Source organism: Sebastes umbrosus, chromosome 22 (genome assembly GCF_015220745.1).
Source record: "Sebastes umbrosus isolate fSebUmb1 chromosome 22, fSebUmb1.pri, whole genome shotgun sequence".
Lineage (NCBI taxonomy): Eukaryota > Metazoa > Chordata > Actinopteri > Perciformes > Sebastidae > Sebastes > Sebastes umbrosus.
Window position 1 is genome coordinate 12811960 of NC_051290.1, and position 14021 is coordinate 12825980.

Below are 14021 nucleotides of genomic sequence, written 5' to 3' on the forward strand. Positions count from 1 at the left end.
ATTTTGAAATAGATTTTTTTTAATGCCAGAATCGATATATTTGCTTCATTTGAGTCTATGTGGAGGAAGAAGGAAGTTAACGCTTTTATTGTTGTAGTCTGAGTAAAATGACGACACATTGCAATGCTTACGCTAATAAAGACGTTTATTTTGAAGGATTTACTCTTCCTGTTGGAATAAAATAATTGTTAATTATTTAACCGCAAAGTAGTAATGTGTTTTTGATACCTTCACTTTTTTTTGCATACCTGGATGTTTGCTGAAATTGATTGGATGTGGCACAGCCCCACCAATGAAAAATTTCCACCAGCCACCACTGCAACTGATTTTCACTTCTTGGCAATATACATTCATTTGTGCTTGTTGACTTGGACAGCAGCTTGCCTGCTGTTACTGTAACATTCCTGATGGTGACAGCAGAGGACCGTTTATAAATTAATTATGGGCATTTAGAGCATGGGATTATGATAAATCTTTTCTATTTTAAGAAATCCATTCCAGTTTTATTGATATTGTAAAAGATACACAGTCATTTTAATTTAATTTATTTCACTTGCAAGTTTATTTTATTAATATTGTATCACTATAGATCACAATATAAAGATGCAATGTTAAGTTTTAAGGAACCTACAGCAGAGTAGGATTTCCATGCTGTCTTGGATAATAGTGTGCATGTTATATGAGATCTATGGGGCTTGTCAAAAAGTATTCTAGGAAATCCTAACTTGAATCAACACTGCAATTGGATTTTTCCATCAGTTATGAGTCATCTAAACTTGCAAAACAAGCATATTTCTGAGGATGGTAAAACCTGTTATTTTAAATATTGATGGGTGACAGAGGTGATAGGTAGTAGACAGTGAGGAAAAGAAAGACGTTGAATCAGTAGCACAAATATGACCCTTTAGTAATAAAGTCTAATTTTATTAAATTCACCTTGTTGAACCAACATACAGAGAAAGTTAGTCAGGAGAAAAGTCAATCTCTAATGTGTTTAGGTCTCTGTAGATTGGTCGGTGGGACTTCATGATGACAAAGCGTTCAGTTTTTCAAGCAGTTTCTTTTCATCAGCACCAACGAGCTCATCCACCTGAAAGACAAACACCATGATTAAAGACAGTTTTAATTAATAATAAAAAAAATACAAAATAATGCATATAAAATAAAAAAGTGGTTCGTTCATTCAGATAAAAGCATTATAATTCTTATGTCAAACAAGTGTTTGTGTGCCCCACCAAAAATGTGAAGGGTTAGACTGATTGTACGCCAGGTTTGGACCACTCATGAATTTCATTTGTACGCAAGAAAAAAGTCATTAAGTATGATGAATTTGGTGAATGCCATAAGTCCTCTTAAAAATCTCTCATACGAGCCACTTAACAAAATCTGTCCGTACCACTGGTTTTTGCATGAGGCTCACTGTTTCCATCCTCAGCAAGTTTCCGCAGAAAAGCTCTGATGAAATGAGTGTCACGGTACACAGGCAAAGTTAGCAACTAGCTTGTGAAGAAAGTGCATTTATCAGCTAAAGGGCCAGGTATTTCCTTCAGGAGTTGGTGGAGACCAAATCGGAGCTGAAAGTGAGTGAATATTTGACTGAAATTCAGGTGGCCAGAAGCACGTCTCTAAATGAATGATAACGTTGCTCCATATCTGCTGGAAGTGTAAATGAGCAACTCTTTGCCAACACATTACAACTTTTTAAAAGGTGATAATATATCAATGTTTCCATCTTCACTGTATATTTTCATGCTTACCTTCTTTCCGTTCTTGAAAAACATGAACGTGGGCATGGCTTTGATAGGGTACTTTTCAGCAATTTCCTGAAAAGATCAAAAAGGAACAAATATAAGATGGATGGACTGAGTCAAAAACACTGCTACACCCTGAATGAGAACTGTTCAAGCTAACATGAATGGATATATATATATATATATATATACATACAGCGGGTAAAATAAGTATTGAACACGTCACCATTTTTCTCAGTAAATATATTTCCAAAGCTGCTATTGACATGAAATTTTCACCAGATGTTGGTAACAACCCAAGTAATCTATACATACAAAGAAACCGACCTGCTAATTCCAGGTCTTTCTGAAACTCTCCACAAGTGGTCCTTGGCTCTTGGACAACTCTTCTGATAATTATTTTCACTCCTTTGTCAGAAATCTTGCAAGGAGCACCTGGTTGTGGCCAGTTTATGGTGAAATGATGTTCTTTCCACATCCAGATTATGGCCCCAACAGTGCTTACTGGAACATTCAGAAGTTTAGAAATGCGTCTGTAACCAATGTCATCAGTATGTTTTGCAACAATAAGGTTGCGAAGGTCTTGCGAGAGCTCTTTGCTTTTACTCTTCATGGTATGTTTCTTGTGTGACACCTTGGTATTGAGACACCTTTTTATAGGCCATCAGTTGGGACTGAACCAGCTGATATTAATTCGCGGGAAGGTGCGAGGGGCCGTTCATTGCTGCTGCAGCTTTAATTTTGTTTGTTTTTTTGTCTGTTTTTGCTGTTGTTTTTAATATTTTTTTTTGTTTGTTTACTATATCATTACTACTTTTTTACTTGAATGTTGAAGTACATTTACATGTATTTGTTCCTCTTCCTTTATTTAAAATAATTTTTTTTGCTGCACAAATGGAAAAATGGATATATCTAACATACTACATTGCACTGTAAATCAAGCACCATCTGTTTTTCAATCAAACAAATGTTTACCAAAAAAAATAAAATAAATACAGAAAATAAATACAGAAAAAATAAAATAAATAAATACAGAAAAAAACCCACTTACGTCGCCCTCATCCACGTCCACTTTCAGGAAAATCACCTTTTCTTTTTCTCCTTCTTTATTGAATATCGGTACCATTTCCTGCAGGAGAGTGGATCAATGAGCATTCATGACACCCAGAATATACATGAAAGAATAAAAAAGAAAAGAATATCCTTATGGATTTCTGTTCCTGATTTAAAATAAGTCTAGAAGGAGAGTTGTCAACAAATCTGAAATCTTTGTTCTTGTATTTATTTAAGTTATGCGCAGCCATGCCATTTTCCAGTTAAGCAGCCATTTCCTACTAGAGGTTGAAACAGCTTGACAAACGGTTTCCAGAGCAACAAGAGATGCTGCCCTCGAGCAACACATGTCCTTCAGGAAAGGGCTCCCTTAAAACAACTAGACTAGAAACAGTTGTTTCACAAAGACTGCAACTACCGTGTGTCTAAATATCAAATACCTCATATCCACAGACTTCTGAAAGTGACCATCACTGTCTACAAAATCATTTAGTTGGCTTAAAAGGATTCCAGTTTAGAAAGGATTAGTAAAATCAAGTTTTTTCCATCCCTTAAAAGAAATTCATTGGAGTATGAAAACCCACCTCAAAAAACATGATCTTACTATGGTTTTCCCTTTCCTACCATTCAAAAATCATTCAACTATGGTTTTGACAAGACTTGAGTGCCAAAATCCTCCACTTACTTCAAATTTTGGGCCAATCACTTTACAGGGGGGACACCAGGTGGCTGTGAAGTCCACAGCCACCAGCTGGTCTTCAGCGCCCTTCAGGATGGCCTCGAACTCCTCCTACAGAAAATGAAAACGGATAACATTTGTACATTGTTTTAAATCAAGCTGTGATGTATTAACTAACATGAACTCACTTATTTCAGCTTTTATTTTGGAAAGTAACATTGTTGATATGCAATTTGTTTTGACATGTTCATGTCGATGGGACTTTACCTGCATCCAGGGTCTGAAATTAACTTTTTTTCATTGCCTGCCACTGTGGCAGGCAAGTACTTTTTCTTTTGTCTGCCACTCAGAAATTTTATCTGCCACTTTTGAAATCTCTACACTAAATGAAGGAACAAGGCAAAAGTGAGCACTGCTCACATACCCCCGCTCACTGCGGGGTACGGTTTTGCCCTTTTGGAAAAATTCAAAAATGTTGGGCACCCTGGACTTGTAACCCCCAAAAGGCACAACTAGACCACACTGTCAACCACGATACCAAATTTGAAGTTCCTAAGTTAAATAGTTCTCGAGTTCTGCTTCAGACACTCTAAACTAAAGTGTGACACTCGAAAGGACGGACGGACGGAAGGACATGCGGAACGCCACGCGGAACGCTATATTATAATAACATCTTAGATTTGATGTCGTTCAATGTCCAATATATTTTACACAAAAAACATTAAATACATGATAAATTACAATATTCTAAGTACACCGTGGCTTCCGGGGCTTCCTGCACTTTGCTATTGTCATCTATAGTGGTTGTTTGCATAAAAACACACATTTCAAATGATGATTATTTAAATATTTGCTTTTGATTAAAAAAATCTTGGCAAGCTGTTGAGAGCTAGTGTTAGGATGTTAAACAGGTCATACTGTAATTCCCTCTCTATTATCTATTTTATATTGCTGTGAAAACATCTCCTTCAAACAACTGTATTTATTCAAGTTTCTCGCCAAAAACTTTATTTTACGAGGTTACATTTGAACACATCATGATAACGTAATTTACTTTCTCCCAATAATAATTTTTCCTGAGCAGAGTTTGAACGCCTCATAATAATAACAACTCAATGGCACCTCCATTAACATGAGTAGATCAGTTATTTAATCAAGCAGGACTGTGCTGCCCACCGGCTGCTAACAGGTAACTTTACTAACTCTCCTCCTGTTGAATTAAACACAGTGTCATAGTGTGGCATTATCAGGGAAAAAATAGGGAACGTCCATCAGGCAGTTGCTCCGGTCCAAAACAAACTGAAACATGATACAGCATGCGTAGGCGTCGTTGTGCATGTGTAACTGTGGGAAACCATCGATACAGAGGAGTCCATAGTCACGGAGGCATGAGATGCCAAGGAATTGGACAACTAGGAACCGGTTCTCTATTCCCTCCCCTAGCGTTTTCCCTGTCTGCCAAAGCGGAGGACGGCCTGCCGATTTTACCCGCCACTGACAACAATTTACCTGCATTTGGTGGGTGACAGGTGCCAATTTCAGAACCTGCCTTCATCCTATTTTTTAAGATGATCATAGTTTTGGGTCTCAATCTAAAAAGTAATTAGTTCCTCTGCGGGCAGAGGAGGCTCAACATGAATACCTCAAAACAATTCATAAGTGCAGAGAATGTAGACCTACTACATGCTACTGGTGGGAATGGGCTACAGGATTAGGTAAACTCCCACAGACAAAAACAGCAAAGACTCCAGGGTAAACATGCAGAAGCCTGCCTATTTCGAAAGGGCAGAGTGGGTGGAGGCTGGCGGACTCTTTAGGGATCTCACTGTAATGTTGAGACGCTCCTGTCAAAAGAATGTGTTTTTAAACCACGTCAGGAGCACGTCTATAGGAATAGCATTGTTAATCGACCAGTGGCAGTAGTGGAAGAAGTATAAAGAAGTAAGATCTTTCACTAAATTAAAAGTAGCAATACCACAGTGTAAATACTCTTTGACAAGTAAAAGTCCTGAATTCAGAGTTTTACTTAAGTAGTCTAAAACTACAAACATATGAGCATCAGAATATAAAGTATCAAAAGCAAAAGAACTAATTTCCTCTTTTTTCACTCCTGTTTTGTAGAACTGTATTTCCTCAAACTGCATTTCCTCAAAGCAACAACATCTTCACATGCTGTTTTTTCCCACACACATATATAGAGGAACCACCTTCCCACTGTCACACCAGGAATGAAGGTAAAAGCTGCCAAATTAACAAAATAAAACTTACCAAAGTTGTAACCTCTCTCATGATGGCTGTGTGAACTTGCCTCGAGGTGAACGACGAACGGCTAAAAGTTTGCAAATACTTTTTCCAGTGCATACGCCTTTTTATTACAGGTGCGTCAAGTTACCACACTGGAATTTAATGTGCTTCAAAATAAAAGTTGTTGTCATTATTAATACTGCGTTATAATGATGGGTGTTGTTTCTGTGAAATCCCTTTTAAATGCATTTTCATTTCCTACACATTTCACAATTTATATAGTATTTGTTTGGATTCTGTATTATGCATTGCAACACTTTCTTTAATAAAGACGTTTATTTTGAAGGTTGTCAGCAGCGTGACATTTTCTTCATTTTTGTTGCTTTACGTTCAAAATGCTTTGACGCTGTTGGGAGTTGACTTTTTTTTAATTCATCAGCCCAACTAGACGGTGCTTGAACATACTAATGGAACATTTTATCTTATTTTTTTAAGTGCTTTGTGTGTTTTGTAATCATTTAAAGTGGCAGTAGGCAGTGTATTCTTGGCATCATTGGGCAAGAATTCCATAATAACCTTTCAGCACATTGTAATATAAAGATATAAAGATTTATTGGATTATATTCACCAGAAGTATAAAACATTACATGTCCCTTTTAAAGGGACTGTTTGTAAGAATAAGAAATTGGTTGTAAGAGCGACACATGTGGCCGTTAAGTCAACAAAAGTCAGCGTCCTGTTGCCAGAGCTCGCCCGTGTGCACGCGCTAACTGAATGTGAGCGAGCACCCGTTAAAACAGTGAGGCGACACACGTCAGCTAAAACCACAATATCCCTCTATATTTCACCAGCTTGGCAGTAATGTTTAAGTTAAATTATTGTCATTCTCTCGCCTGGTCTTTGTTTTGTTTTTTTATTTTATAGTCGTGTATCAGAGCTGTTACCCTGCACTATATATTCACTTTTAACAGTTTTCTTCATCTTCTTGTATTTTTATATCTAGTATATTTTTTTGTACTTTGTACTACTAACTATTTTACTGCCTTTTCACTGACATGTTTTGCACTATGGAATTGTGATGCTGGAAACTTGAATTTCCCTCTGGATCAATAAAGTTACTATCTATCTATCTATCTAGTAATAGCCATTTAATAAGTAAACGCTGTTCATTTGTGCTTGTTGACTTGGACAGCAGCTTGCCTGCTGTTACTGTAACATTCCTGATGGTGGCAGCAGAGGACCGTTTATAAATTAATTATGGGCATTTAGAGCATGGGATTATGATAAATCTTTTCTATTTTAAGAAATCCATTCCAGTTTTATTGATATTGTAAAAGATACACAGTCATTTTAATTTAATTTATTTCACTTGCAAGTTTATTTTATTAAGATTGTATCACTATAGATCTCAATATAAAGATGCAATGTTAAGTTTTAAGGAACCTACAGCAGAGTAGGATTTCCATGCTGTCTTGGATAATAGTGTGCATGTTATATGAGATCTATGGGGCTTGTCAAAAAGTATTCTAGGAAATCCTAACTTGAATCAACACTGCAATTGGATTTTTCCATCAGTTATGAGTCATCTAAACTTGCAAAACAAGCATATTTCTGAGGATGGTAAAACCTGTTATTTTAAATATTGATGGGTGACAGAGGTGATAGGTAGTAGACAGTGAGGAAAAGAAAGACGTTGAATCAGTAGCACAAATATGACCCTTCAGTAATAAAGTCTAATTTTATTAAATCCACCTTGTTGAACACAACATACAGAGAAAGTTAGTCAGGAGAAAAGTCAATCTTTAATGTGTTTGGGTATGTGTACATTGGTCGGTGGGACTTGATGATGACAAAGCGATCAGTTTTTTAAGCAGTTTTTTTTCATTAGAACTAACGAGCTCATCCACCTGAAAGACAAACGCCATGATTAAAGACAGCTTTAATTAATAATAAAAAATCACAAAATAATGCATATAAAATAAAAAAGGGGTTCATTCATTCAGATAAAAGCATTATAATTCAAGTGTTTGTGTGCCCCCCCAAAAATGTGAAGGGTTAGACTGATTGTACGCCAGGTTTGGTCCACTCATGAATTTCGTTTGTACGCAAGAAAAAAGTAATTAAGTATGATGAATTTGGTGAATGCCATAAGTCCTCTTAAAAATCTCTCGTACGAGCCACTTAACAAAATCTGTCCGTACCACTGGTTTTTGCATGAGGCTCACTGTTTCCATTCTCAGCAAGTTTACGCAGAAAAGCTCTGATGAAATGAGTGTCACGGTACACAGGCAAAGTTAGCAACTAGCTTGTGAAGAAAGTGCATTTATCAGCTAAAGGGCCAGGTATTTCCTTCAGGAGTTGGTGGAGACCAAACCAGAGCTGAAAGGGAGTGAATATTTGACTGAAATTCAGGTGGCTAGAAGCACGACTCTAAATGAATGATAACGTTGCTCCATATCTGCTGGAAGTGTAAATGAGCAACTCTTTGCCAACACATTACAACTTTTTAAAGGTGATAATATATCAATGTTTCCATCTTCACTGTATATTTTCATGCTTACCTTCTTTGCATCCTTGAAAAACATGAATGTTGGAATGGCCCTGACAGGGTACTCTTCAATAATTTTCTGAAAAGATCAAAAAGGAACAAATATAAGATGGATGGACTGAGTCAAAAACACTGCTACGCCCTGATTGAGAACTGTTCAAGCTAACATGAACGGCTATAGATGATGTTATATATATATTATGTATATATATATATAATATATATATATATATATTATATATATATACATAATATATATATATATATATATATTATGTATATATATATATAACATATATATATATATATATAACATATATATATATATAACATATATATATATATTATATATATATATATAACATATATATATATATATATATTATATATATATATATATATATATATATATTCACAGTGTGTGAATGAAGTTGTTAAATTTGACTCATTTTCAATTTTTTTATATACCTCATTACATTACTACTCCACTGCTCGTTTAGTCATCATTACTGCAAAACCTCACCTCAGTGAGTCCGCGAGTCGGTTTACTTTATGCGGAAGTCAGCCCGCTACAACGGTCGCTATGTCAACGGTACACATAAAAATGGCCGCCGCTCTGACCATCCTGCTACGTTGATTTGAATGGGAATGTCTGTGCTACTACTATATTCTATTTCTATGATCACTCTGCTACCAAAAAGTAAGAACACTTACTTTAATTAGAACAAGGATGCTGTACAATAATTTGTGCACCAACAAAGAGGAAGCAGCTATGGCCAGGACCAACTATCATTATTACCAATGTGGAAATATACCAGGCAAACTATTAGCTTGGCAAATTAAGAAAGAGAAATCTGACAAATTTATACACTCAATATTAACAGAGGATGGCAGGTACCTTGACAGCTCAACATCCACAAATTCTGAATTTAAGCAGTTTTATGAAAAGGCACCTTTATCAACATTCTACCGTCTTTGAAATGAGATGACCCTAAAAGTATGAATCGTCCTGGACCAATTCCAACTTAACCTTTTAAAATGTATAGAATCTATTATTAGATTATTAGCATTAGTTAGGGCCCGAGCATCGACAACGTCGGGCCAGCGAAGGCCTTATTGAACAAACACAAGCACTGTCCATAGTCCGATCTGCCCCAAATTTCTCAAGCATGATAAGGGTCCAGTCCTGATGTCATTTACATGTCCATATTGAGTCCCACTCATAGCGCCCCCTACTAGCAACAGGAAATGACATGTTTTCTATTACTCCTCCAAGCAGGTTGACCAGATCCACCTCAAATGTGGTCAGAAAAGCCTTAAGACCATGTTGATGCATTATTGGGAAGACTGTGGGTTTTTGTTGAATGGCGTTTCGTTGGCATGGCGGCTATTTCGCGTGATTCGCCATGAAACGGGAAGTTGTTGTAACTTTAGCATACTTTGTCAAAACTGCTCCAAATTTCTCAGCCATGATGGTGGTCCAGGCTTGAGGTCATTTTCATGTCAATGTAGATTCATAGCCCCGCCCCCTTTCATAACTCTTGAACCGTTTGTCCTACAGTCTTGGGGGAGGCGTCATTGCACTCATCAGAGTTCCGGTTTCATTGTGCCTGGCCGCGTCGATCAGCGTCCTGCCAGTACCCCCGACGCGCGGGAAGGTGCGAGGGGCCGTTCATTGCTGCTGCAGCTTTAATTTTGTTTGTTTTTTTGTCTGTTTTTGCTGTTGTTTTTAATATTTTTTTTTGTTTGTTTACTATATCATTACTACTTTTTTAATTGAATGTTGAAGTACATTTAAATGTATTTTTTCCTCTTCCTTTATTTAAAATTATTTTTTTTGCTGCACAAATGGAAAAATGGATATATCTAACATACTACATTGCACTGTAAATCAAGCACCATCTGTTTTTTAATCAAACAAATCTTTACCAAAAAAATAAATAAATACAGAAAAAAACACTTACCGCGCCCTCAGTCACGTCCACTTTCAGGAAAATCACTTCTTTTTTTTCATCGGCGAATGTCTTTTCCATTTTCTGCAAGAGAGTGGATCAATGAGCATTCATGACACCCAGAATGTACATGAAAGAATAAAAAAGAAAAGAATATCCTTATGGATTTCTGTTCCTGATTTAAAATAAGTCTAGAAGGAGAGTTGTCAACAAATCTGAAATCTTTGTTCTTGTATTTATTTAAGTTATGCGCAGCCATCCCATTTTCCAGTTAAGCAGCCATTTCCTACTAGAGGTTGAAACAGCTTGACAAACGGTTTCCAGAGCAACAAGAGATGCTGCCCTCGAGCAACACGTTCAGGAAAGGGCTCCCTTAAAACAACTAGACTAGAAACAGTTGTTTCACAAAGGATGCAACTACCGTGTGTCTAAAAATCAAATACCTCATATCCACAGACTTCTGAAAGTGACCATCACTGTCTACAAAAACATTTAGTTGGCTTAAAAGAATTCCAGTTTAGAAAGGATTAGTAAAATCAAGTTTTTTCCATCCCTTAAAAGAAATTCATTGGAGTATGAAAACCCCCCTCAAAAAACATGATCTTACTATGGTTTTCCCTTTCCTACCATTCAAAAATCATTCAACTATGGTTTTGACAAGACTCGAGTGCCAAAATCCTCCACTTACTTCAAATTTTGGGCCAATCATTTGACAGTGGCAACAGCATTTGGCTTTGAAGTCCACCACCACCAGCTTGTCTCCAGCTTCCTCCTTCAGGATGGCCTGGAACTCCTCCTACAGAAAATGAAAACGGATAACATTTGTACATTGTTTTAATCAAGCTGTGATGTATTAACTAACCTGAACTCACTTATTTCAGCTTTTATTTTGGAAAGTAACATTGTTGATATGCAATTTGTTTTGACATGTTCATGTCGATGGGACTTTACCTGCATCCAGGGTCTGAAATTAACTTTTTTTCATTGCCTGCCACTGTGGCAGGCAAGTACTTTTTCTTTTGTCTGCCACTCAGAAATTTTATCTGCCACTTTTGAAATCTCTGCGCTAAATGAAGGAACAAGGCAAAAGTGAGCACTGCTCACATACCCCCGCTCACTGCGGGATATGGTAGTTCCATTTGTGGGCACCCTGGTCTTGTAACCCCCAAAAGGCACAACTATACCACACTATCAACCATCATACCAAATTTGAAGTTCCTAAGTTAAATAGTTTTCGAGTTCTGCTTCGGACACGAAAGTGTGACACTCGAATGGACGGACGGACGGATGGACGGACGGATGGACGGACGGACGCGCGGAACGCTATATACCCCCAACTACGTACGGGGGAATAATAACATCTTAGATTTGATGTCGTTCAATGTCCAATATATTTTACACAAAAAACATTAAATACATGGTAAATTACAATATTCTAATTACACCGTGGCTTCCGGGGCTTCCTGTACTTTGCTATTGTCATCTATAGTGGTTGTTTGCATAAAAACACACATTTCAAATGATGATTATTTAAATATTTGCTTTTGATTAAAAAAATCTTGGCAAGCTGTTGAGAGCTAGTGTTAGGATGTTAAACAGGTCATATTGTAATTCCCTCTCTGTTATCTATTTTATATTGCTGTGAAAACATCTCCTTCAAACAACTGAATTTATTCAAATGTCTCGCCAAAAACTTAATGAACACATCATGATAACGTAATTTACTTTCTCCCAATAATCATTTTTCCTGAGCAGAGTTTGAACGCCTCATAATAATAACAACTCAATGGCACCTCCATTAACATGAGTAGATCAGTTATTTAATCAAGCAGGACTGTGCTGCCCACCGGCTGCTAACAGGTAACTTTACTAACTCTCCTCCTGTTGAATTAAACACAGGTCTGTTGTTCACAGTGTCGCATTATCAGGGTAAAAATCGGGTCCGGTCCAAAACAAACTGAAACATAGTACAGCGTACGTATGCGTCATTGTGCATGTGTAACTGTGGGAAAGCATTGATACAGAGGAATCCATAGTCACGGAGGCATGAGATGCCAAGGAATTGGACAACTAGGAACCGGTTCTCTATTCCCTCCCCTAGCGTTTTCCCTGTCTGCCAAAGTGGAGGACGGCCTGCCGATTTTACCCGCCACTGACTGACAACAATTTACCTGCATTTGGTGGGTGACAGGTGCCAATTTCAGACCCTGCCTGCATCCTACTTTGTAAGATGATCATAGTTTTGGGTCTCAATCTAAAAAGTAATTAGTTCCTCTGCGGGCAGAGGAGGCTCAACATGAATACCTCAAAACAATTCATAAGTGCAGAGAATGTAGACCTACTACATGCTACTGGTGGGAATGGGCTATAGGATTAGGTAAACTCCAACAGACAAAAACAGCAAAGACTCCAGGGTAAACATGCAGAAGCCTGCCTATTTCGAAAGGGCAGAGTGGGTGGACGCTGGCGGAACAGGCTCTTCAGGGATCTCACTGTAATGTTGAGACGCTCCTGTCAAAAGAATGTGTTTTTAAACCACGTCAGGAGCACGTCTATAGGAATAGCATTGTTGATCGGCCAGTCGCAGTGGTGGAAGAAGTATAAAGAAGTAAGATCTTTCACTAAATTAACTTAAGTAGGCTAAAACTACAAACATATGAGCATCAGAATATAAAGTATCAAAAGCAATAGAACTAATTTCCTCTTTTTGCACTCATGTGTTTTGTATAACTGCATTACCTCAAAGCAACAACATCTTCACATGCTGTTTTTTTTCCACACACATATATAGAGGAACCACCTGCCCACTGTCACACCAAATGTGGGATCAAGTTTGAGTTTTGAAAGTACTTGAGTTCAGGTGTATCATCTCCCATTCAGCCTCGCTTTAATTTGCTCTTCTTTTCACAATCAGCAGCTGCCAGTAGCCTACTTTCTCTGCACAGAGCCAGATTGGGTCATGAGAGCAATAAAAACATCCACTAATGTGTTACAATGAAGGTAAAAGCTGCAAATTAACAAAATAAAACTTACCAAAGTTGTAACCTCTCTCATGATGGCTGTGTGAACTTGCTTCGAGGTGAACGACGAACGGCTAAAAGTTTGCAAATACTTTTTCCAGTGCATACGCCTTTTTATTACAGGTGTGTCAAGTTACCACACTGGAATTTAATGTGCTTCAAAATAAAAGTTGTTGTCATTATTAATACTGCGTTATAATGATGGGTGTTGTCTCTGTGAAATTCCTTTTAAATGCATTTTCATTTCCTACACATTTCACAATTTATATAGTATTTGTTTGGATTCTGTATTATGCATTGCAACACTTTCTTTAATAAAGACGTTTATTTTGAAGGTTGTCAGCAGCGTGACATTTTCTTCATTTTTGTTGCTTTACGTTCAAAATGCTTTGACGCTGTTGGGAGTTGACTTTTTTTTAATTCATCAGCCCAACTAGACGGTGCTTGAACATACTAATGGAACATTTTATCTTATTTTTTTAAGTGCTTTGTGTGTTTTGTAATCATTTAAAGTGGCAGTAGGCAGTGTATTCTTGGCATCATTGGGCAAGAATTCCATAATAACCTTTCAGCACATTGTAATATAAAGATATAAAGATTTATTGGATTATATTCACCAGAAGTATAAAACATTACATGTCCCTTTTAAAGGGACTGTTTGTAAGAATAAGAAATTGGTTGTAAGAGCGACACCTGTGGCCGTTAAGTCAACGAAAGTCAGCGTCCTGTTGCTCGTGCTCGCCGGTGTGCATGCGCTATTTGAATGTGAGGCGA

General features: G+C 37.2%; 2 protein-coding genes across 4 annotated transcripts in view; both read right to left on the minus strand.

Annotated features, from left to right (window-relative positions):
- The window catches only part of poln (polymerase (DNA directed) nu), a 94858-nt gene that overhangs the window by 78509 nt on the left and 2328 nt on the right, over window positions 1–14021 (minus strand). The window lies entirely within an intron of this gene.
- Window positions 899–13399, minus strand: LOC119481171 (thioredoxin-like). Of its 3 annotated transcripts, none has more exons than XM_037757847.1 (5): window positions 13261–13296; window positions 3490–3594; window positions 2803–2880; window positions 1758–1823; window positions 899–1090 (listed from the first exon to the last, which is right to left on the minus strand). In XM_037757847.1, exons 1-5 carry the CDS (start codon window positions 13279–13281, stop codon window positions 1025–1027), a joined length of 336 nt encoding a protein of 111 aa, XP_037613775.1. In that variant the 5' UTR covers window positions 13282–13296; the 3' UTR covers window positions 899–1024. The 3 variants fall into 3 exon arrangements, with proteins under 3 accessions (XP_037613775.1, XP_037613774.1, XP_037613773.1); XM_037757846.1 differs by lacking the exon at window positions 13261–13296 and adding an exon at window positions 5752–5892; XM_037757845.1 differs by lacking the exons at window positions 899–1090; window positions 1758–1823; window positions 2803–2880; window positions 3490–3594 and adding exons at window positions 7087–7634; window positions 8289–8354; window positions 10240–10311; window positions 10916–11023 and having other exon boundaries at window positions 13261–13399.

Coding starts and splice junctions, on each gene's coding strand:
- LOC119481171 (XM_037757845.1), bottom strand. CDS start 13,353: ATGCACTGGAAAAAGTATTTGCAAACTTTTAGCCGTTCGTCGTTCACC. Junction 10,312..10,915: donor TGATTGGCCCAAAATTTGAA/GTAAGTGGAGGA, acceptor ACTCTCTTGCAG/AAAATGGAAAAGACATTCGC. Junction 8,355..10,239: donor TGGACGTGACTGAGGGCGCG/GTAAGTGTTTTT, acceptor TGATCTTTTCAG/AAAATTATTGAAGAGTACCC.